General features: G+C 43.6%; 1 protein-coding gene across 1 annotated transcript in view; it reads left to right on the forward strand.

Annotated features, from left to right (window-relative positions):
* The first annotated feature begins 858 nt into the window (after positions 1-858).
* CRHR2 (corticotropin releasing hormone receptor 2) overlaps positions 859-21,642 on the forward strand; it is a 142,116-nt gene continuing 121,332 nt past the window's right edge. Inside the window, exons 1-2 of the mRNA XM_027733447.2 lie at positions 859-1,010; positions 13,938-14,031. Of these exons, the coding sequence (XP_027589248.1) occupies positions 945-1,010; positions 13,938-14,031 (160 nt within the window). The 5' untranslated portion in view covers positions 859-944. The remainder of the gene's footprint in view (positions 1,011-13,937; positions 14,032-21,642) is intronic.

The raw sequence follows: 21,642 nt of genomic DNA on the forward strand, positions 1-21,642 counted from the left end.
CTTCCAGGGATGGGGCAGCCACAGCCTCTCTGGGTAACCTGTGCCAGGGCCTCCCCACCCTCACAGTGGAGAATTTCTTCCTAATATCCAATCTAAATCTATGCACTTTTAGTTTAAAACCATTCCCCCCTTGTCCTATCACTATCTGCCCAAGTAAAAAGTTGCTTTCCCTCTTTTTTATGAGCCTCCTTTAATGCACTTTGTGCACATTGTACTTCTTGTCTGAGCAGAGGGGGAAACCTGTTGCTCCTGAGAGTTTTTTGAGCAATGGAGTTAACATTTTACCTAATGCCTGGCGGATGGGGTGGTGTTGAAGGGATTTTTAATTCTTCTAGAGGATTGTGGGGGACATCTGCATTTCACTTAACTTTGTAAAGAGGTTCCCATTGCACCAGCCTGGGCAGGGGAAATCCTCCTGTGCCTGGAAAGTTCGAGGCAGTGGAATTCCTAAGATAGGGGAGGGTGGAGGAGGCTTGTGTGGAAGGCATCCCCATCGCATTCACTGCTTGGGGAAAAGGATCCCCAGCGCACTTAGTGCTTGGGGAGGGGGTTACCCCACTGCTTCTGGACGACTGTGGGCAGTGAGGTTCTTCTTGCACCCAGTGCCTGAGGGACGGCGGAATCGGCCTTGCGCTCAGTGCAGGGGGAGAGGACGGTCCCCGTCGCTCCTGGAGGCTGTGAGGGTCGCCCTCCCCCGGGGGTGCCCCCCGCCGCCTCCATCCCCGAGGCACCCTGGGCGGAGGGCGGGCTCGGCTCCCCCCTCTCTCCCTCCTTCCCTCCCTCCCTCCCTCCCTCCCGGGGGTTTGCCCTGGGACGCGCCGGCGGCGCCGGGCTTGGCTCCTGGACGGCGGGCAGGGGTCAAGGGCAGCAGCCGGGGGGGACATGGCAGCTCCGGGGCAGCTCCGAGGCTCCGGCTGAGCCCCGGGGACACCCCCGAGCCCCCCATGGCCGGGCGGGCACCGCAGCGCAGCCTCCCGGCAGCGGCCGCCGCCGCGCTCCTGCTCCTGCCCGTAAGTGCCGAGCACGGGAGAGGGGCGGGTGGCAGGGGACAGGGACAGGGGCAGGGACAGGGGCAGGGACAGGGGCAGGGACAGGGACAGGGCAGGGAGGGAAGGAAGGAGGGAGGGGGACGCCCCACGACCGCGGGGAACACACCGGGGCTGCCCCGGGCGCTCCGTCAGGGGACTGTCACTCGCTCCCCCCGCAGGTGCTGCTGTGCCAGGGCTCGGAGAGACCCCGGGCGGGCTCCCCGGCAGGAGCTGCCCGTCCCGGGTGCCCAGGGATCCGTCCCGCTGGCCATTCCCTGCTCCATCACAGGTGCGCTCGGAAAGGGGCGCAGGAACACCCTCTCTCCGCCCGTGGTTGCTCAGCTCTGGGTCCGCTCAGAGCCCCGGGGCTCAACCGTAGCCCTTCTTAGTGTCCCTTTCCCTGTGGAGCAGCCGCCTCGCTGTCCCCTTTCGTTGCCAGAAGAAGTCCCAGCACAGGGACCCCGCTCCCTACCCCAGAGAGGAGGGGTTTTCCCTACACCTCCCCGTTCCCTGGCTGGTGCCCGTCGTCCCCGACCTCTCGCCCTGGTGCCTCTCGCAGCATGTGCCCGAGCAGGGATCAGCAGCAGGGGTGGTGAAGGGCAGGGCTCAGCCCACGCATCCATCCAAGCGTTTGCTCCGAGTTTCTCTCGAGGGAAATGCACGGGAAGCTTTTCGGCGTGGTCCTTCTTCATCACGAGCATCCCCCTGGGTGATGCTGAGATGAGGTGGAGATAAGACTGGCCTGTGTCAGGCTGGACTTAAAACAGCTTTCCCAGCCCACACTCTTAGGTCAGGCTGAGTGCTTTGGTTTGTTTTGAGCGATGGTTTCAAGTGTGTTAAGTCAGACTTGCAAAGCAAACGTGAGGGATTAAGCAGGAGGAACACTGATCCCGTGCAGAATTTGGAAAGGCTGTTTCCACAGCATTAAAAATGTGACAGTGACTCTTCCGAACCAAAGTGTAATTGGCCTGTCTTTAGCATTTCCTTAGATAAAGAAAGAAAATCTGTTTTATTTCCTTAATTATCTTCAATTTTGTTTTGGTTTAGGTTTGGTTTGTTTGGGGTTTTTGTTTGTGGTTTTATTTGTTTTTCTCTACTCTAATTGACAAAGAAAGATAGAGAAAAGCCAGGTCAGGAAAGGCAGCAGGCTTCAAAGAGAAGCAACAATTTAATCTGAAGAGCAACAATTTAATCTTAAAATCTTTGTGGTAGCTCTCTTAGAAGACAGAGAATACTTTCCAGTGTGAGTTTTTTTCCAGTCAGAGATCAGTGCACATGGAATCACAGTGGCATGGGTCTACACACTGGTGTTTTCAATCCCAAACCATTTTTTCCTAAACTTTGTTTCGAAGTCCTTTTTCTCTTTTAGGCTGTGTTTTCCCTTATTGACTTACTTTGGTCCATAAAAATATCTCAGTTTGCATTTAGAGAGGGGGTCTTGACAATGAGGTTGTCAAAAGTACTCAGGTACTGAGTACTTAGCCAGACTAATTCTTTCTCAATGAATCAAAAAAACGTCGTGTGTTTTCTCTGCGGATATAATCTGTGGACAGATTTCCAGTTCTGCTGCAACTTTGCATTTGAATTATTTCTGTAAATTTTGGTTGTTATGTTGCTGCTTTAAAACAAAACTACTTCCTCAAAAGAAAGAAAAGAAAAAAAAAAGAAAAAAAATAAATTAATAATCAATATGTCAAGTTTCCCTAAAGTGTGGTTGGTCTGAGGGAAATGTGTGCTCTGAATATATTCCACTTGCTTTTATAAAGGAGCTTGTTTGGATGTGTGATACTTAGGGAATCTTAGGGATTCATGTGTACACCTGCCAGGGAAATAACCTGCTGGAATTTGATCTTCAGCCTCACCTACAGAACAGCTCTGGCTGCTCCAGCTGTAGCAAAAGCTTTTGCTGCTCTTCTGGGGAGTGTTTTCATCCGTGAATGGTGTTTATAAATCTGTACCTCTGCTTTACAGCTGGATGAAACTTGGCACCGAGAAGCTTAAGAGCAATGTTTTGAAACTCTGGCTCAAATCCAAGGCTCTTAAGTTCTTGTTTAACTTGAAAACACTCAAAAGTGGACTCGAAGTCAATGACTTTATTCACATTTGTGGATTTGAGGAAAGGAATAGCTTCTTGTGGGAGCAGGCCCTTACCCAATTAAGGGAGTTTAAGTTTTCACAGCAGCCAAGCAATTGTGTTTTATGGGAACTGCAGCTTTGCAACGCCCACGAGATGAGGCAATTTTCTAGCACAGAATTAGATCTGCCACATGAAAATGCTGGTGCAAATGAGCTGACAGATTTCACAGGGCTGGTCAGCAAAAAGGATGAAGACTTACACTGAGATTTATGTTCTCTTAAAGAGGTTCTCTACATATGATACACTGGAAAAAACATTTACTTTAATGTGGAAACCAAACAAACAAATCCTAAAGTAAATTAATCTTTTTGACATTTTGATATAAAGTCCTCACTAAGTTCACATAATTTGGAGAGAGAGAGGGATTATTCATCAAAACCAAGAGCAAAGCTCACTATAATTCATATGTTCTCCTGAAGTTGTTAAAACAGCCTGGGCAGTGTGAGTGTATCAGCCAGTGGTGACAAGTTAAATAATATTCCTGGTCTGAGACTGCCAAAATTCAGCCCTATTGTGAATTAATGCAGCATAAACATCTCACTCATCAGGAGGAGCCTTTGCTGGGGTAGGACTTTGGCAGGGTTTAAATCTGTAACCGTCTCATGGCAATTACTGGATGTTTGAGGGAGGTAGTTGTGTGCTGGTGTGTTGCTGACTGGTCCTTTTGCCATGAAACACTTCAGTGACGATATTCAGAGCTGCCCTTAGCCAGCAAGAAAGCAGCTTTAGCTTTTGGTCATATAAGGCATCTGCTTACACATTATTATTCTGTCCAGAGCAGAGGAGAAATAATGATTAAGTCCTCTAAACTCTGTGACCTTCATATTCCAAATCAGAGCATGGCTGTGCATGCCCTGCTGAAGCCGGTGGAGGAAGGAGGAGGTGCAGGAAGAAGAAATCAGGTTCAGACTTTTTAGTGTCAGCATCCTAAGTTCTAACTCCACTGGTACATTCAGATTTGCAGGACAGCTCTCCAGCCTTCAGACCAAGTGCCACAGGGTGGTTTGTGCCCGTGGGATTGAGCTCCTTCAGCTTTTAAAGCAGGGAGATGCTGTGCAAACTGCCCACTGAGATGGTCCATGGTGCAGCCTAACTTCCAGATCATTCCCAGGAACTGTTGGAGATACCACTATGATTTCTTGGGGCACAAATGTGGCCAGGAACCATTCTAAAAATTTAACAGTATAAATGGTTAAGTACTTAAAACAGACCTTTGCACTGCTTGATTCATTAGCTTAGATGGAGTGTAGCTGCACTGCCATCCCTCTCACTCTCCAGGAGTGCCTGAGGGAGGTATTTGCCTCTCAGGCAAACTCTTCATTGCTTTGAATTTGGTAATTAGCTTTCTTTGTGTCAGGGATTACTGTGGGATTCTGCTGGTGATGTGCTGATCTGAGAGATTCATCAGGAGAAGAACAGGGTAGTGGATAACACAAACTTTTTTAGGAAGCGTTTTGGTGTTTTCTGTTTTATTTTAATTTTAACCTATATATTAGTGAAGCAAATATTTTAAAAATACTGTATTAGAACAAACATTTACACATTTATAGATTCTTTTAATGGTTCTGCAGATTTTATTTTTGGGGAGAGGGGGAGGTGAGGAAATGTGGGTGGTAACAACACACTGCTGAATCTGTTCCTTTTTAGTTTATCTCACTTTCAGGTTTGCAGCACTGCAAACCCAAAAAGGAGACTTAGGGGGAAAGCTGATTTACTTTAGATTAAAAATTTATCCAGTAAATGACATTTCTGCAGGAATTTCTTCTTCTACACTGTGTCTATAAATTGAAACAGATAGATCAGATCTTCATCACGTCCACGTCTTTATTTCTTTTAATCCACACCAGTTTTAGTCCCAAATGTAGTCTGCTCTCCCTTAAAGTGCAAACATGAATTGTTGGATGTAAAGCTGGAGCTGTCCAGCGAGCCACTGGCACCTCCCTTTCTCCTGTAGATTCAGAATAACGTGTCACAGCACTGCATAAACATTGTCTTTGCTTCCTTATCTATTCATAACAACTAAACACCTCCTGATGGTTTGCTTTATCAAACTATTTCTTTATACAGAATAACTTTACTGCTAATTGTTTTTTAAAATCTTAATTGCTTTGAAAATAGCTGTAATTGATTTAAGCTGGCAAGTGTTGGGTAAAGAGCTTTATGTGTTTTAATTCTCTTCCCTGAGGAGCTGAATAAATTTGGTTGTGGCCGTTTTTACAAAAGAAGACAAATGGAAACTACTCTTTGAGCATCGTGATCAGTCAGCAAACAGCAGTGTCCTTCAGAGGAATGTCTGCTTGAATTTCATCAGACATGTCCAAATACATGAAAATTTCATTTCCAGTTTCTGTTGCCAGAGTGGGGGGATATTTGTTAGATGCTTCCTGCAATGTTCTTTGACATGTAACATGTCAAAGCTGTTGGAAGTACTGCCAAGTTCTCTGGGTCTGGGATCATCTGGGTTGGCTCTCCCAGGAACATGTTCTGCTGGATCCTGACAAAGGCCGATCCGTTTGGGAAGGGCTGTGGGAGGGACAGAGGGGAGATGGATTCCAACATCCTGCCCTGACCTCTGACTCACGAGTTCCTCACTGCTGGACAAGGGAGCCCAGGTTGGGAGTCAGTCCCACTGCTGGGAATGTGCTGCTCCTACCTGCACACGTCGTGTTCCCCAGCCTGACAGCTCCATTGTGGAGCTCTATGGGTGGAGAACTTGGGAAGGGTCCTTCTCCTGGAATGATCAATGACACGGCCTGTGTTTGTACAGATACACGGCGTGTTTTCGCTGAATAAGAGAGAAAATCCATTTGGTAATTCAAGAGCTCAAAGGTACTTCTTCAGCAGAGCTGCAGGAAAATGAAACTAATTAAAGCCCTATAAACTTTTGCATAATCCTGGCTGAGTAACTCTCCACTCTGGGCTGTGTGTGCCGGGAAAGTAAATAGTGAGCAATGCAGATGAAGATCAAAATACATTAGCTGTCCTCGCTGCAATGCTAAACCCTTGCCCTGGTAATAGTAGCTGAAGTGCCAGAGGGAGGGAAAGGAGCCAATCTGAGGGCTGTGGGATAATCTCTCTTGCTGTTCCCCAGGTTCCTGGGATGCGGGACGCCTGTTGAGCGCTGCCATCCCTGCGCTGCCGTAGTTTTGGGAGTGCTGTCCTCTAGCAGAGGTGGCTTTTCCATTGAAAAGGAAGGAGGAAAGAAGGCAAAAGTGAAGGAAAGGAAGTGTGCTGATGTGTGGGAGCAGGTTGGCCGTGGGGCTGCCAGCCAGGCTTCGCTGGTGGCTTAGCCAGGCCGGGACTAAAGTATCGATTCCCTTTGAGTGGCAGTAGCAAACTCCCCCAGCCCAGACAGAGCTTGGGTTTCAGGAGGCCCTGCCAGCAGAGACAGCACCAGGGGCTGCACTTTGCGGTGTGGCCATCACAGCTGTCACCTTGCTGCTTTCCCTGTTCCAGCCCCTGGACTACTTAAAAGAGTGCTCTGCTCCCGCTCTTCCCTTGTTTTGGGGGTGAAGGCATCCAGGGATCTGCCCGCTCCTCCTGTTATCAACTGAGTCTTTCAAAGCAGAGAGGAAGGCCAGGGTTATCCCTCTGGCTGCCGAGAACGATGTCCCAGAGCACAGGAAAGAATTTTGACCGCGTGTGCTCCTCAGTCAGAAGCAGCGAGGATTTTTCCTCATCCTGTCTCAAGTCCTCCCTGCTGTGACACCAGCTATTTAGTCCATCTTGAACTTGAGACACCTTCCAAGGTGTAAGAAACCCTTATTTTATCAGAACAAGTGAGTTTGTGAATATTTTGAAGCCTTGTCAGACTTCCAGTATTTCTTTCAGACAGAGTAAAAGAAAATTCTATCTTTAAATACAAAAATAATTAAAAAATGTATTTTCATATTATTTAGCATAATAATTTAATTATTATTATGTGAACAGTGTCCAAAATATTAGAAACATGAGTGAAAAAAACCTCAAAGCCTCGAGATTGCTGATTATTGTTCAAGATACAGCCCGTAAGCTGGTAATTACTGCATTGCCAAAACAAAAGGTTTGGGGAGTAATTGTTGTCTATGATACTTTTTACTATAGGGACTATAGATTCTAGAACCAAGGAATGGAAAAACAATTTGTGCAGGGCTAATTCCAAAACCACATCATGCTCACCCAGTTCAATTGTGAAAATCTGCAAAGATGGAGCTTTCACAACATCTCTGAACCTTTTTTCCAATGCTCAGTCGTTGTCATGGTGCATATTTTTTCCCTTTATGTTCTGTGAGATTTTCCCTCACTTCAACTTGTGAATGATGCCTGTCTTGTCTTTCTGCTGTCAGCTCCTGACAGGAGTCTGACTCCTCTGTAATTCCTCTTCAGGAGGAAGAAGATCTTCTCTTGTTCCACTCTTGGAGTTAAATTTCCCTGTGATATGCGTTTTTCAAATCTCTAAAGGTGGGCTCCAGCCCAAGAGGTAAAATTTTAAGGAAAAAGGAATGGATGGAGAGAAAGAGAATTAAAAATGAGCCGATGAGGTTACACTGAACTACCATGAAATTTTGGGTTAAAGGAACATTTTATGGAGGATACAGAGGTACAATTTTCAACATTCCACGGAAAGTTGAGCAGAGTTCAGTAGCTGATTAAAGCCTAAAGCACGTGAGATGGATTTTTACCTTTTTCAGGCAGGAGCATACTGGGAGAGACATGAAAAACAAAGATTAGGAGCTCACATTTGTTGAGCTAGAAGTGGAAGAGCCTGTGAAGGGAGGCCTTGAAGTGTAGTGACAGTGTGATGACAATGGATCCTTGCAGGGGCTATTCAGGTAGATAAGACGTAGCTGAGGTACTGACATTCACTTGGGTAAGTATGACTTTTAAACTTGAGTTTAAACTCTGGATTCCCTGTGTGTTTTGTCTCCAGTGCATAAGTTATCTCATCCTAAAGGATGTGTTTAAAGCAGAAGCAATGGATTGTTCCTTGGTGGTGTTTCCTTCTTCCATTGGGTATGAGGGAACCTAAAGCAATGCCTTCTGAAATGTGTGGGTGAGGTGAATCACGTTTGAGCTGCTGAGAGGATTCAGAATAATGGCGATTGGGTGGAAAGAGTAGGGAAGAATTAGTCATGGGTTTGGTGTGTAGATCTAAGAAAAGGGAAGACATTAATTCAGGAGTGCTGGCTCTCCTTCCAGTTTCTGGATATGATATCCACAGACGTGGGGGATGAATAAAAAAACTCTTCAGGGATGTGAGATTGAAAAGTCTTTCCACTAAGCAATATTATTTTGAAGAGAGCTGTACCCTGCAATTCAAGTGCTGTTTTGCTCCTTTTTAACACATCTCATGTGCCTTTGAAAGGGTAGGAGACTTGGTTGGACAAGTCCAGCCCATGGGTGGCCTTAAACAATTTTGCTTTATGTCTCATGACTCAGAAGATCCCTTGGCACGTGCCTGGCTTCAGTGCATGAAGAACCTCCCCTCTACACCCTTATTCAGCAGAGCATGTGGGCAGATGCTTAATGAAGGCAGATCTCCAAGTTTCAAAGACAACAGTGAAGTTCAGTGGTGGGCTCAGTGTAGCAGATGCTTAAGGGATTTTTTTTTTAATTTATTTTTGAATAAGGATTAATTTAATTTCACGCTTAGAACTGAGCATGTGTTCAGTTGCTTTATTGAACTGGGGTCCTAATTCCCATTCCATGCAGACTTATAGTCTCTTTTTCCAGACTTCCTGGAAGAGCTGCAGAATACATCTGGTCTCTAAGATCATAGAGCAGTGTCTCCTGGAGCATTTGGGGTTCTGTAGCTGGTATCACTATTTTATCTATCTGCTTGGATTAACTTAGAGGTGAGTAATGACAGGGAGTTGAAAGAGCTGAAGGATAACTTGAAAAGGAGACTGTTTTTCTTGAGCTATTCCCAGAGTCTTTCCTTTTACTGTAACCTTAGCTGTCTCAGGCTTCAGGTTGCAGGTTCCTGTGAAAACTTGTAATTAGACTTTCTATCATAAATTAATTTTCTGGTGAAGCAGAACCAATCAATTGTATGCTGGCAAATGCTGCTGCACGAGAAGTTTTAAATGACTGAGTTGAGAAAAGCCAAAAACATCTTTTGGTTCTTCAAAAAGCCAAGTATTTTGACCACTCTGGCCCTCTTGTCACTGTCATTGAACAAGCATCTCTTTTATATACACCTTGTGTATGAAACAACCACACACCAGTGAATATAAATCCATCCTGGCAACAGTAAAGATGAATTCCCCCTCCTCTCCTGTGCTAATCTCTTTTTTTCTCCTGAAGTAGAATTTTTCACTCTCCCTGGTTGAGCATATTCCTTCAGGTGATTAATAGTCAGCAAATATTCCAGCTCTCCTCATTCCCTCCCATGTGTTACCATCCCTTAGAGGGAAAGAGCTGCTCAGATGAACATTGGCATTTATTATAAGTGTATTCCATGGAATACCTGGTGTTTTTTCCCTGGGCATCTGTTTTCATACACAATACTGGTGATGGCAGGAACCCCTGTAGAAGTTGCCAAGTGCCCACCTGTCCTGGAAATTCCTCAGTTGTATTCAAATGGAGTTTGGGTTTTGTCATGGAAGGGTGGGATTCACTTTGCTTTTGCTGCATTGAGCTCTTTCACTAATTACATTTTCATTGTGAAGTTAAATGCATGTGTCTCCCTGAAATGAGCTTCTGAGGGCACAAACTAACAATATTTATGCTGAATTGGACCTCTGCCCTGAGAACATCTTTCCCAAACATTGAGGTGAGCACTGGATCTCATTGCGGGGATGGTGCCTTTGGAGAGCTTAACTTGATAAGGTTACCTTTGAGCCAGGAGTGTCTCTCAAATGAATTTATTTGCATTGTCTAACTGAAGAACTAGAAATTAAATGCAGGTATTATCTATTAAATTGAAAAACTAAAATACAGGTAGTATTTATTTAATCGAAGAAGTAAAAATTAAGTAAAAGGTAGTATTTATTTAAGCAGTGCTGCTTCAGAGAGATGAAGGATAGGAATAAACACGCTCCAGACACAATCTGTGCCATTACCAGAGGTGTCTGCTCAGAAAGGGAAGTGTTTTGACTTTATAAAGAGCACAGGTGGATAGTTTAGACCGAAACTTTGCTCCTGTATGGCCTTAAAGGCATGAGATGGGTCCTTCTCTTGTCAGCTGTGGACTGAGCACATGTTTTGTGGCTGATAACTACAAAATTGTTTGATGATGGAAGGTCACCTCATCTTGCTCAGTAAAAGACAGGAGTAGTGCTCCAGATAAGATGGGGATGTGTTCCTGTCTCCTGTAGCCATCACCTCTGAGAATGTTTTTACCTCTCCTTTTTCATGGAGTGTCTGAAGGAAATTTAGGAAAGATTCATCCAAGTGACTCTGTCCTTCTAGGGGGTGAGACCCAGCTAGTGCGGTCAGTGGAGGAAATTTCAGCTTAAGGATTTAAAATACAGCAGATGAATTGCATCTGGAAAAATCCTGCTTCTCCTCCTGAATTGCAGAGGAAATCCTGGGTGATCAGCTCAGCTGTTGCTCTCTCTGTTTTGAAGTCTGAGCTATTTAATACAAATCCCACTGCTTTTCTGTGAGTGGCTTTCTGATGAGATGCTGCTGTAGTTTCATGGGATGGATTTCTCTGGGACCTTACAAATACTGGAAACATTTTTTATTTTTTTTTTGAAAGGGAGAGTTTTTGCTCTGTTACTTTGAGGCTGTCTCAGATGTCAACACCTCTGCTTTTGCTCAGCAGGCCACCAGCAGATGTTTCACAGGGAGGCCTAACAACTGGCTTTTATTAGGCAACTGGAATATGTTATCTGGGAATTCTTGTGTGAGAATGGGAAAGAGGAGCACGTGCATCTGTCCATGTTTGGCAGCACTCACTGACTCTGAGCTTACCTCTGTCTTGGCAAGGAATGTTCCACTGTCACGTGTCGTCCTTTTCCACCTGAGTTCTTCCCTTCAGCTTTCAGTCATCCCGACTTCATCCACTTTGCTGCTACTTATTGTTAGATATTTAAACTTACAAGATCCTCCACTGTGTGTCTGTGGCAGCCCCATGCCTGTATTGACATTTTTTGGATCCTGTCTGTAGCACTGGGGCTTTATTTTATATTTTTGCAGTCATTTCTTACATGTTTGAGAGAAGAAAACAACCTCTCCCATGCAGGTGAACTTTACAACAGCAGTGTTCATTTGCTTTTATATGTCTAAATTACAACATAGTGGAACTCAATAATGTTTCAAACCAGGACTCTCTGATAAATCTTTTCAAAATTAAATTACAAGTCCCCTCTAATCTGCATGGAATAACCACAAATTCTGGTAGGAACTGTGAGGAGGCAATATTGGGATGGGTTAGATATTTGTCTTTGCCCAGAGCTGTCTGTACAGATCCACTGTAACCTGTTAAATACGTTTCATATGGGTTTTTAGGACTCTATGTTAGTGAGAGTACTTGTGTAATAAAGAACTAATTCTGCATAAATAGATGTTTGCAAGATTGGAGCCCTTCATTTGATGGAGGAGTACACACTGTTAGTGTCCTGTTACTTCTAACAACATACCATAGCAAGATGTTACTCTCCCTTAACGTTGTTGCCGTTTTCATCTGCCCTTCCCTCCTCTAGAGATGATTTTGTGTTCCTCTGACTGTGTCTCGTAGTTTAATACTCTCTGACAGAGATAGCTGTCTTAGAAGAAATGCTGTTTTAGTAAAGTATACATTAGTATTTCAAAATAGATGCACAACAACAGGCCCAATTATTTATTTTTGCAGTCCTACATTAGTGAAATGTTTCTCTTTTTTTTTTCCTGTTCTTTATTATTTTAAGAAGGATTTTTAGTCTTTTGGGGCTTGTCTGCTTTAAATACACTTTTTTAAAAAATGGTTTCACACGCAACAAGGGTGTTCACCGTGGTTAGAGGGGAGAAAATGAAACCAAAAGTAACATAATACCTGGAAGGCGCTTTTCCCTCCAGCCAAATTAACCTAAGCTGACCCTAAAGTGAATGTGACATTTAACCTTTCTTGTTCCTCCTCCCCATGCTGTGCCTGTGCCTGACCTCTGTCTGTTCTTTCCCATCATCTCAGGGAGGGGACAGCTGGACATGCAGCGTATTTACAGTACATGGAGATGTCTCGAGTTTCTTCTTTGAAGTGAGACAGTGCTTTGGCCTGTGAGGTGGCAGAGGGGTGGAGGGTTGGAGGGGAGGAGATGCCTCTGCTGTGTCAGCTCACTTGTCTGGGTCTGACATGAGACATGACCACTACAGAGTTTGCTTACTGGCAGGCTGGGCTGGAGCTCTGTGCTTTTAGGATGGAATCTGTCCTGGATACAGAGCAGCCTTTCTCTATCTCCTTGACCCGGCCATGCATGGTCAGTACCCTGGGAGGCTGTGCTATGGGAAGTGGGATTTGACTCTCCCTGAAGGAGAAACAGCAGCTTCATGGTGTTTATGCGAAAAGAATGAAGTCTGAGAAAGGCTTTTTGCTTGCATTTCAGGGCTTCCTATTTTGTAAAACGACAGCAAAGTGAGAAATAGGTAGAAATGGCATCGTACAGAGAACAGTTGTTCTTTAGGGACCAACACTGCTGATGGATTCTGTTGTCGTGACCCCCCCTTCCTGTTAAGTGACAAGGAATTCAGCAGCATGAAAAGGGTTCTGCAATCACTTAACACATCTCAGAGCACTGAAATGTAACATCAGCATGGAAGGAGCAGGGTCGTTTCCTGAGTAAAAGCCACCTGTATTGTGTTGGAGTCATTGCGCCTAAACAGAAAGCAAAGGCATTTTATGTGTGTTACCACAGCTTTATATCCCCTCAGAAATAGTCAGGAAGGTTGTGTTTCGTATTCTGAAAATGAAAGTTTCTGTCACTGATGTCTCACTCCTGAATTTTCTCGCCACATTTAGTTCTGCCTTTCCTAAAGGGCTTTTCAAGAGCTGCTTTTCCTCCAAACAGGTTCCCAACTCAGCTCTGTGTTGGGATGTACAGTTCTGGGGGCTTCTCTCCTATGTCTGCTCTGGGCACTTCAGTAATTTAATTTTGAGAGTGAAAATTACAATATACCCCTTGATTTCCACTCTACTTCTGTATTTCCTAAAATTTACTTGGGTATGTACTATTGTCCTGTACTGAACCTGCAGCTTGCTTGAAGTGCCCATGTTGACATTGCTGTTCTTTCTCACTAGCATTTGCCCTCAGTAGTGGGCTCAGCACTGAATTCTGAGGGTCAGAAACTCACGTCTATTTTCCTGTCTCAAAAGAACCAAAAATCACCTTATAGGGGTGCCTATTTGTCCTATTTATTCTATGCAACCACTTTCCTCACGCCCTCTGAATTGCCCTTTTCCAGCTGCTTTATCTCTTGAATATGGAAGGATCTTTAGCACCCATGTAACCATTGAAAAAATTCTACACATGATCTTTGATGGGAGGTGATTCACCTTCACTGCTTTAGGCATCCACTTTTAGGTGAGACAAAAATCGGACCCTGAGCTTTGTTAACGGCATTGAGCAGGTCCCACAAGAAGAGGTCCAGAAGAGGTGGTTCGTTTGTAGATGCCAACATCTAGTCAGATAAATTCCATGTGATGGCCTGGAGCTAAGCAAGTGTAACCACAAACATGTCATGATGGGATATCTGTACCTGAATCAATTAGTAATGGGAGCTGCTATGAAAGTGTTGGGATTTACTCATGAATGAGAAAAATCTGTTCTCTGCTTCTTTTTTACTGTTTGGTTTATTTCTGTCTCTTCATCCAGATTGTTCTCCACTGTGAGTCTTCTGTGAACCTGCCCTTATCTGTTCTGCTGGAAAGGTACTGTGAGGCTTTGTCAGCCCGCACCAATGTCACAGGTATTTATTTCTCCATTTCTTGTTGGCTTCTTGTTACTGCAGGATCTGTTTTCAAAGTGTCCTTGCTCCAGGAACATCTTTTCCTGCTGAGATAAACATAGTGCCTCCAGTCTTGGGTTTTCATTGGCAACAATGAACAGTGGTGTGACACGGAAAGAAAACTTGGAATTTTACACAATGACAGCCCTTTCTCACAATTTAATCTGTTGAATTAGCTATGCTTGCTGACTGATATGATAGTTGAAGGTTAGAACAGTTGAAATGTCTGCATCCAGACCAGTTTCTGAAAGCAGGGCAAAGCACTCAACTATTGGCTGAAGTACACCAAAATACACATCTCATACAGCAGAAAAATGATGCTGTAAGAGATGTGAAACTGGACCCAGCTTGGCTTCAGAAGTGGGAGGAGCACACTCAGAGCCACTCCTCTGCAGCATGACTGGGGGGGGCTGTGCTGCAATGAGTGATGCTACTGGGGGAGAAGTTGTCAAGTTGTTTCTTTCTTTCCCCTTCACTTCTCTTTCCCCCTGGTAAATCTTCGTGGAGGGAGGAGTTTAAAAATAATCTAGGTATTATCACTCAGTCAGTTCTCCAGCCTCAAGACATGACAGAGGAAGTGAGGCTCAGGGAAGAAAAAATCTTTCTGTATAACATACCAAAACAATAGTGTTTTACTCTGACTGTATCAATTCCTTAAGGACAATAAACTGATCTAAACAAGCTGATCAGACTCGAGTCTGACAGTTGTGCTTAACTGCTTCTTGATTTACATATAAATGAGTGTGTTGACCTGCCTTATGAATCTGGTCCAAGCTCTGCAACTTGTGCCATTGAGTTCCAGGGAGCAACTCTGCCTCATGAAGCATATTTATTTATATGAATTTTAATGACCAGTCCGTAGCTGGAAACAGAGGGGAGACAGATGAGGTTCTGTGTTTGAACCTTTCTTTTAGGTGTTCTTTTCCTTTTGAATGTTTTTGTAAATATTACTATAAAACTTGCCACTTATTCATAGTGTATTTTTCCTTGTGCAGAACTTCTATTGCAGAAAAAACAAATTCCTCCTCAGGCTGTCTTAGAAGTCAGCAAACAATTTATTTCTCAACTGTTGACAAAAAATAATTTTCTGGGTTGTTTGAATGATGCATAAACACAGGACATCTTTTCAGGCAGAGTGTGGTTACAAGAACAGCATTTTAATAGCAAAGGGAAAGAGAGAAGCCACACAAGCCTCTCTTCTATTCCACTGTCACTGTGAAGTGTCAGTGATCAGAGGTAAAGCATCACTCTGAAATTAATGAAACTCAATTTTTATATAGAGACAATCCAATTTTTATATGGAGATAGTCCATATGGAGACAGTGCAGCTTTTCTAGAACATGCCTTCCCATGGTACTTCAAAATCCTGTGATCTGTACTCTGCTTTGAGAATGGGGTTGTATATATAATATATACATATTGTAAAACCCAATGGTTAGACCCCAGACTCAGGTATAAGCACGAGGTGAACTTTGGGACATACTAGAGACAAAAGTTCATTTTTCTGCTTAGCACAGGTAAATGTTCTTCTCTCAGCGTGGTGGACCATCAACAGGAACATGGCTTTTCTATCCAGCACATGTTCTCTTTGTGTTCCATGTCACCTGGATCTTCAGAGCAGTCTGGACTGTTCAGCTACGAGACATCCCATCAAAAATGGAGCTCTGCCACATAGTGATCTCTCTATAGTCAGTCAAGTTTAGTTGCTACAGTTAATGTCCAAAGTGTGATTTCATCCCAAACGGGCACCTAAGATGGAGCAGAAATCAAATGCTTTTTCTTTAATGGGATCCGAGGATAACGAGCTCCCGTGACTGAGTCTGCTTTAATCTTCTGGTGCCCAAAATGAGGTGAGCTGTGTGCATCCCTCATTCTGAACCCTCACAACGACAGGGATGTGTCACGTTGGAACACTGGGGTGTGAACGTTGCTCCATTCAGCAGCGGGAATGGATGGAACCAGACCACAGAGCCTGCAGTGCCTGAGTCTTTTCTCTGGCTCGTGTTCCTTAACAGAGTGCAGATATCATATTTTAGAAGGGGGGGAAAAAAATCAAGTAAAGAAACCCAAGGAGAGCCATATTGAACAGTCTTTATTTAGCTGGGAGAACAGTAAACATTAAGTTTTGTAAGTGGTTATTTTCCCTGTTTCTTTTCCAGAAGATGCTGTTAATTAGTCCAATATGTTAATTTCCTCCCCTTATAATTACTAAATTCACCCCCCAAATATGTTCACTCTAACTATCCCAAACAGATGGCATAAAATGCTTTTGAGAATTTAATGCATGTGTAATTTCACTGAATTGCTGAGTGAATGACATTGTAAATTCAGCCTGAAATGATTTAAACCAAGAAATACTTTTTTCAGAGTTGAAAGGCAAGATAACTCACTCTCTCTTTTGGGCATTGTTTCCTTGAAAATCCCTGGATGAAACCTTCATGATTGCTTGGGTTCAGATTTTGAGCTTAATGGAGTTGTCAATGAGTGGCTTAGATTGTTAAAGGATCACCATCAAAGCTATTAACAAAAGTATGTTGGTTATGAATTTGTAAAGTGAGATTTAACGAAGTTCAATGTCAAGATTCACTCTATTACTACATGGATGGAACATACAAAGGAAAATAAAGTTAGAATTGAGACAAAATTGTTTACACAGAGATCAAAAATGCAAAAGAGTGAGGGGGACCCTTCTGTTGAATCATGAGGTTCAGAGTAGACCCCACCTTGCTTGTTAAACTCCTGATAGAACTTGGGTGCAGCTAGGTCCCATCTTAGACTTGATCAATGGTTTATATCCTAAGCATTACACATGTAACTAATTAGGATCACCTAAAGAACCACCATCCAACATATCAGCAAAAGGTGGTCTTAATGTGATGCTGTAAAAGTAGCAATTCAGCACAGATGGAATTTTTACATGGCTCCCGAAGGAGCAGCAGCCTGAGGTTTATTCACAGTTTTAAGGTGGATCAGGAGATTTTAGCAGCACTTAATCATTGACTAATTTAACATTTGCAAGGGAGTTTACTACAAATGCAATAGTCAACTATGGATCCAAGGTGGCAACATTCAGACTATGCTTGGTGTAGGGTACCTAAATTTCCATCCTGGGCACAATCTGGGTCACTAATTACTGGAATTTTGAAAATTCTGGTAACAATGGTACCGTTCCAGTTGGGCAATAATTCAGGAAAGGAATGTTCCAAGGCTGTCAGGGAATGACAGAATATTCCTGCTGGCATTCCACACCTTACCTGGTCAGTACTGCTCCCATTTTAGCCATGCAAGAGTGCCTGGGATGGTCAAGGGACACTTCACCACCCAACTCATTACACAAAGGGCAAGGCCAAGCAGGAATTCCTGAGAAAGTAGAGCAATCCAGAGTAGGGCTGGGGGGAAGGGGAAGTGCACCATCCCAGATGGGAATGCATGTTTGTATTTGTGGAGAAAAACTTTATTTAATTATTACTTTGCTTTCATATATGAGAGGAATTGGTTGAAATGACAGGATTTTTTTACAGGTACTTCAGCTGAAAGTGTTTCTCATGTTGTAAGCTCTGATCTGGCTTGGCTGGAATTACAGGAATAGCCAGGATGACTGGATGATTCTAATTTTATATATCTACATGAGAAAGGCAATGAGTTATAGATTGAATTTTTATGGGAACGTAGGGGACATGGGTCTGCAGTTCACACTGATATCCTGTGTGGTTTTTCATTATTCCCTTTGCATCCTTCGACTTTCCCATCTTATACGTTTCCACTAAAAACTACAAGTCTTGACTTACATCTAATCCTACTTAATTTTGATCTCCATGGGAATCTTTTGATCCCATTTTTGGTACATTGGCACATTTGACCACACAGTCTTTAAGACCTTGTTGAAAGAGAATTCATCTGAAAACAGGAATTTTGTCCAAAAAATAAACCAGAATGTGGATGGCCACTGCTACTATGCTGACTGTATCAGTATAAGAATTACATTCTCTGTTTTTCTTCTCTTTCTTACCCTTTAGCCATGTAATTTGAAGCTTGTAATTTGCATTTATGATGTTTAGGTCTATTCAGACAATACAGTAAAGGAGAGACAGCAGATTAGGTGTTGTGCATTTCATTTCAAGAAGTCCTGGGATACACTGGGAAAGGAAAAAGGGTTTGTTCCCCCTGGTGACTGGATCCTCCCAATGCGGGGGTTGGTTGCTTGCCCTCATTCTGGTCCCTTTGCAGTGCAGTGAAAGGCTGTTGTCTGACAGAAATGGTGTAAACCTCCTGACTCTGAGTGTGCAGGACTCCACCTGCACAAATTCTGGCTTTACTCCTGTGTTGTTTTCTCTGGGGAAACTCTCATTTAAGGAACACATTGGTGGATGTGGGGGGAAGGTACCCAGGGATGGATTCCAACACACATCTCCTTCAAAGATGCTCATCAAGTCTCCAGCTAACCTGACATCACTTGAAGATTGCCATAATTTCCCCAGTTACTGGGACAGTTTATTATACAAGAGGCTTCTCCAACACTTACAGTGTCACAGAACAGGGAGAGGATGAACAGTGGTCTTCTTGGCTGACTTGTTAAAGTAGCTGGTTTCAATCAATCATTCTTTAATCAATCATTCTTTTAGCAGATGAAAGTTTCATGACAGACAAGCATATTTGATAACTAGCTTTCCATGCAGAACTGCAAAGGTGAGGCACTCACTGCTCCAGGGGTTATTTTATTCCTGTACACCGCACTGCCCTGTTTCTTGGAAACAGAAATTTGGCATCATTACATCTTTAAATATCCCTCCACAGTAATGGCATGGCAGCAATTCTCACCGTTTCCCTTCTGATTTTCCCAGCAGGTCACATCAATGAGCTGTTCCAATTTATAAAGAGACTTGGATGAGCTATTTATTTTCACGTGTGCTTTCACTCCTTTGGCGTCAGCCTGCTGGCTGGAGCTCCCTACACTGCTCCTGCAGCTGCCTGTGGGACATCATCCCATCCACACCACCCAGTCACTGCTCACAGGCACAAAGATAACCTTGGGCATCAGCATTTGCATGACCAGTACTCAAGCTGGACACCAGCAATCTTCATAGTGCTTCCTATTTTCAGATGTTGCAATAGCACTATTTAAATAGAGGTGATGATGTTGGTTTACTTCCCACTGCCCCAAATGACATTCCATGCAGTCTAGCACTGCTTGCTCGTGCTTCCCAAAATAAAGCTGACAGTGTTGTGTGTTGTTGGACAATTTGTATTATTGCCACTGGTCCTTAGAATTTAAAAATTTGCATTTTTTTCAAATCTGGGGCAGTTCCAAACTCTCATCTATTAGGAAACTATGTAGACAGTCCAACAAGTTCTGTGATCCACTAGAGAGGATTATTTAGAAAAATAGAATAATTTAGGTTGGAAAAGACTCATCTAATCCAATCAGTAATATAACAATACCAAGTCCATTACCAGACCATGTCCCTAAGCACCTCATCTACTTTGTACATTTGGTGCACAAACAAATTATTTATGATGGTTTTGGGGGTTTGAGGTTTTTTTTTTAGTAAATGGTTTATGGATGTGATATATGAACATATCTAAAGGCTCCCACATTTATTCCAGGTGTCCAGAGGCTGACAAGTTATTCCAAAATTTACAGCAACAGCAGACTATGCTGTGCAAATGAGGCTGTAAAGTGCTCAGCATGAAACATGTTTCAGTAAGAAGTGGATCCAGTGTCTTGGCCCCATGAAAAGGTGCTTTTGCAGAACCTCAGTAAACTACCAAAGGAAATAATCTACCCTTGGATTTTACATTATATGGGATGGTAAAGGCCCTCTGAATGTCTTCATCAAAACAGCCTCTCAGTGGCATCAGCTCTGAACTGATGAACACCTGCAGCACATCTGTCTGGTCACTGGGATGTTGGGGTTGTGGGTCTGAGGGAGGACTGGAGAACAGGGTTGCTGATGGTAGGAAGTCAGGGCAGATCCCACAGTCCTGTTAAGACTCTGGAAGCATTTGCAGTGACCAACCTCATGGCATTGCTGTGGTGGTTCCCTGCTGCCAGCCTGGGCTGCTGTGAAGAGTAAGGAAAGGGAAAAGTGGACAGAGGAAAACTTGAGAGGAATGCAGATAAGAAAGGCAGGGATCATAAACAAAAACAAGCTACGGTGGGAACACACCACGGAGGGTTTTTTCCTGTTTCAGAAGAGTGGCACCTCAGTCCCGGATCTGTCACTTCTACATTATTTGTTCTCAGCACACTCTCAGTATTGACTGCTACAATGCCCCATTTCATCAAATACACTTGAATCTTTAAATTTGTAGAGTTGGTACAATAAATACCATTTGCTGAACGTGGTTTCTAAATTAGACACCATTTTTTTTGTACACTTGATAGATAAAAATATGCTCTGTAGAACGTCTCATTTTGTCAAGTTCTGCTGAACAGATGGAGTGCCTTTTCTGTTCACACAGAATCACGTCAGTGTATCTGGTCCTAACTGAAAACACCTCCTGTCCTTTAAATCAACATTTCTCTCTGGGTTTGTGGGTTGATGAGCCCTTCGAGCAGTGAAATAACACTGTGGCCAATTTAGAGAGTAAACCCACAGGAGTGATACTACAAGCTGCACTGTTCTGAAGGATGGGTGGTTCGAGAGGATGTGGAACATATATAGTGCTGGGAGATTACTGTTGTTAGGAAATGGGAGAGGCTGGTTAGAATAGGCAATTCTTTTGTTGTTGTTTTTGATTTCAAAAAAATGCCCAAGAACTTATGATCCCATGACTGAGTTGACTCCCCAGATCAGGAATGAGCTTCTAGATGTGCTCTGGTTGACAAGCAATAGTTGTCTTGCCTTTGTCTCCCTGCTTTTGACAAAAGGGGTGTTTCCATGCTGCTTTTGGAGGATTCTCCCTGAGCCACACTCACAGCCAGATTCACCCTATAAAACAGACCAAGCTGAGGCTGGGCTCCACCCATTTCTTTATGAAGCTAAAATCTGTGTGGTTTAGTCCTCTGTGTATAAAATTATATCTACCTTACTTCACTAAAAACTACTGAAAGCAAAAAAGAGGGTGACCTTCCACTATCTGTTATTAGCATGTTGCAACATATGCTCAAAGCTTTTTGAGCATCCAGCAGTTGGTCTGAGGAAGGGAAAGTGGTGGGATGCTTCATACTTAGAGATGCTGTCGTGGCTTACTCTGGACTAGAGTGTGAATGTAAAAGATGGATCAGAGGTTCAGGGTGCATAAATCACCTGTTGTAACGTTGGAGCTGGCAGCTCGTTCCTCCTTGTTTAACTCTGGGCTGCATCACTTGGTTGAACTTTTCTAAAAATAAAGTGTAGAGAACTAATTTGCCTTTGCCCCCAACCATGAGATGAGTACATCTTATTGTATAGTCATAACATCACACAGCCATTTAGGTTGGACAAGACCTTTAAGATCACTGAGTCCAGCCCTTAACCCAGCCCTGCCAAGGCCACCACTAAACCATGTTTCCAAGAGTCACATCTTTGAAATACCTCCTGGGTGGTGATTCAGCCATTTCCCTGGGCAGCCTGACCACTCTTCCAATGA

The sequence above is a fragment of the Pipra filicauda genome, unplaced genomic scaffold (genome assembly GCF_003945595.2).
Source record: "Pipra filicauda isolate LSUMZ 115617 unplaced genomic scaffold, ASM394559v2 scaffold1_size10287979_pilon, whole genome shotgun sequence".
Classification (NCBI taxonomy): domain Eukaryota; kingdom Metazoa; phylum Chordata; class Aves; order Passeriformes; family Pipridae; genus Pipra; species Pipra filicauda.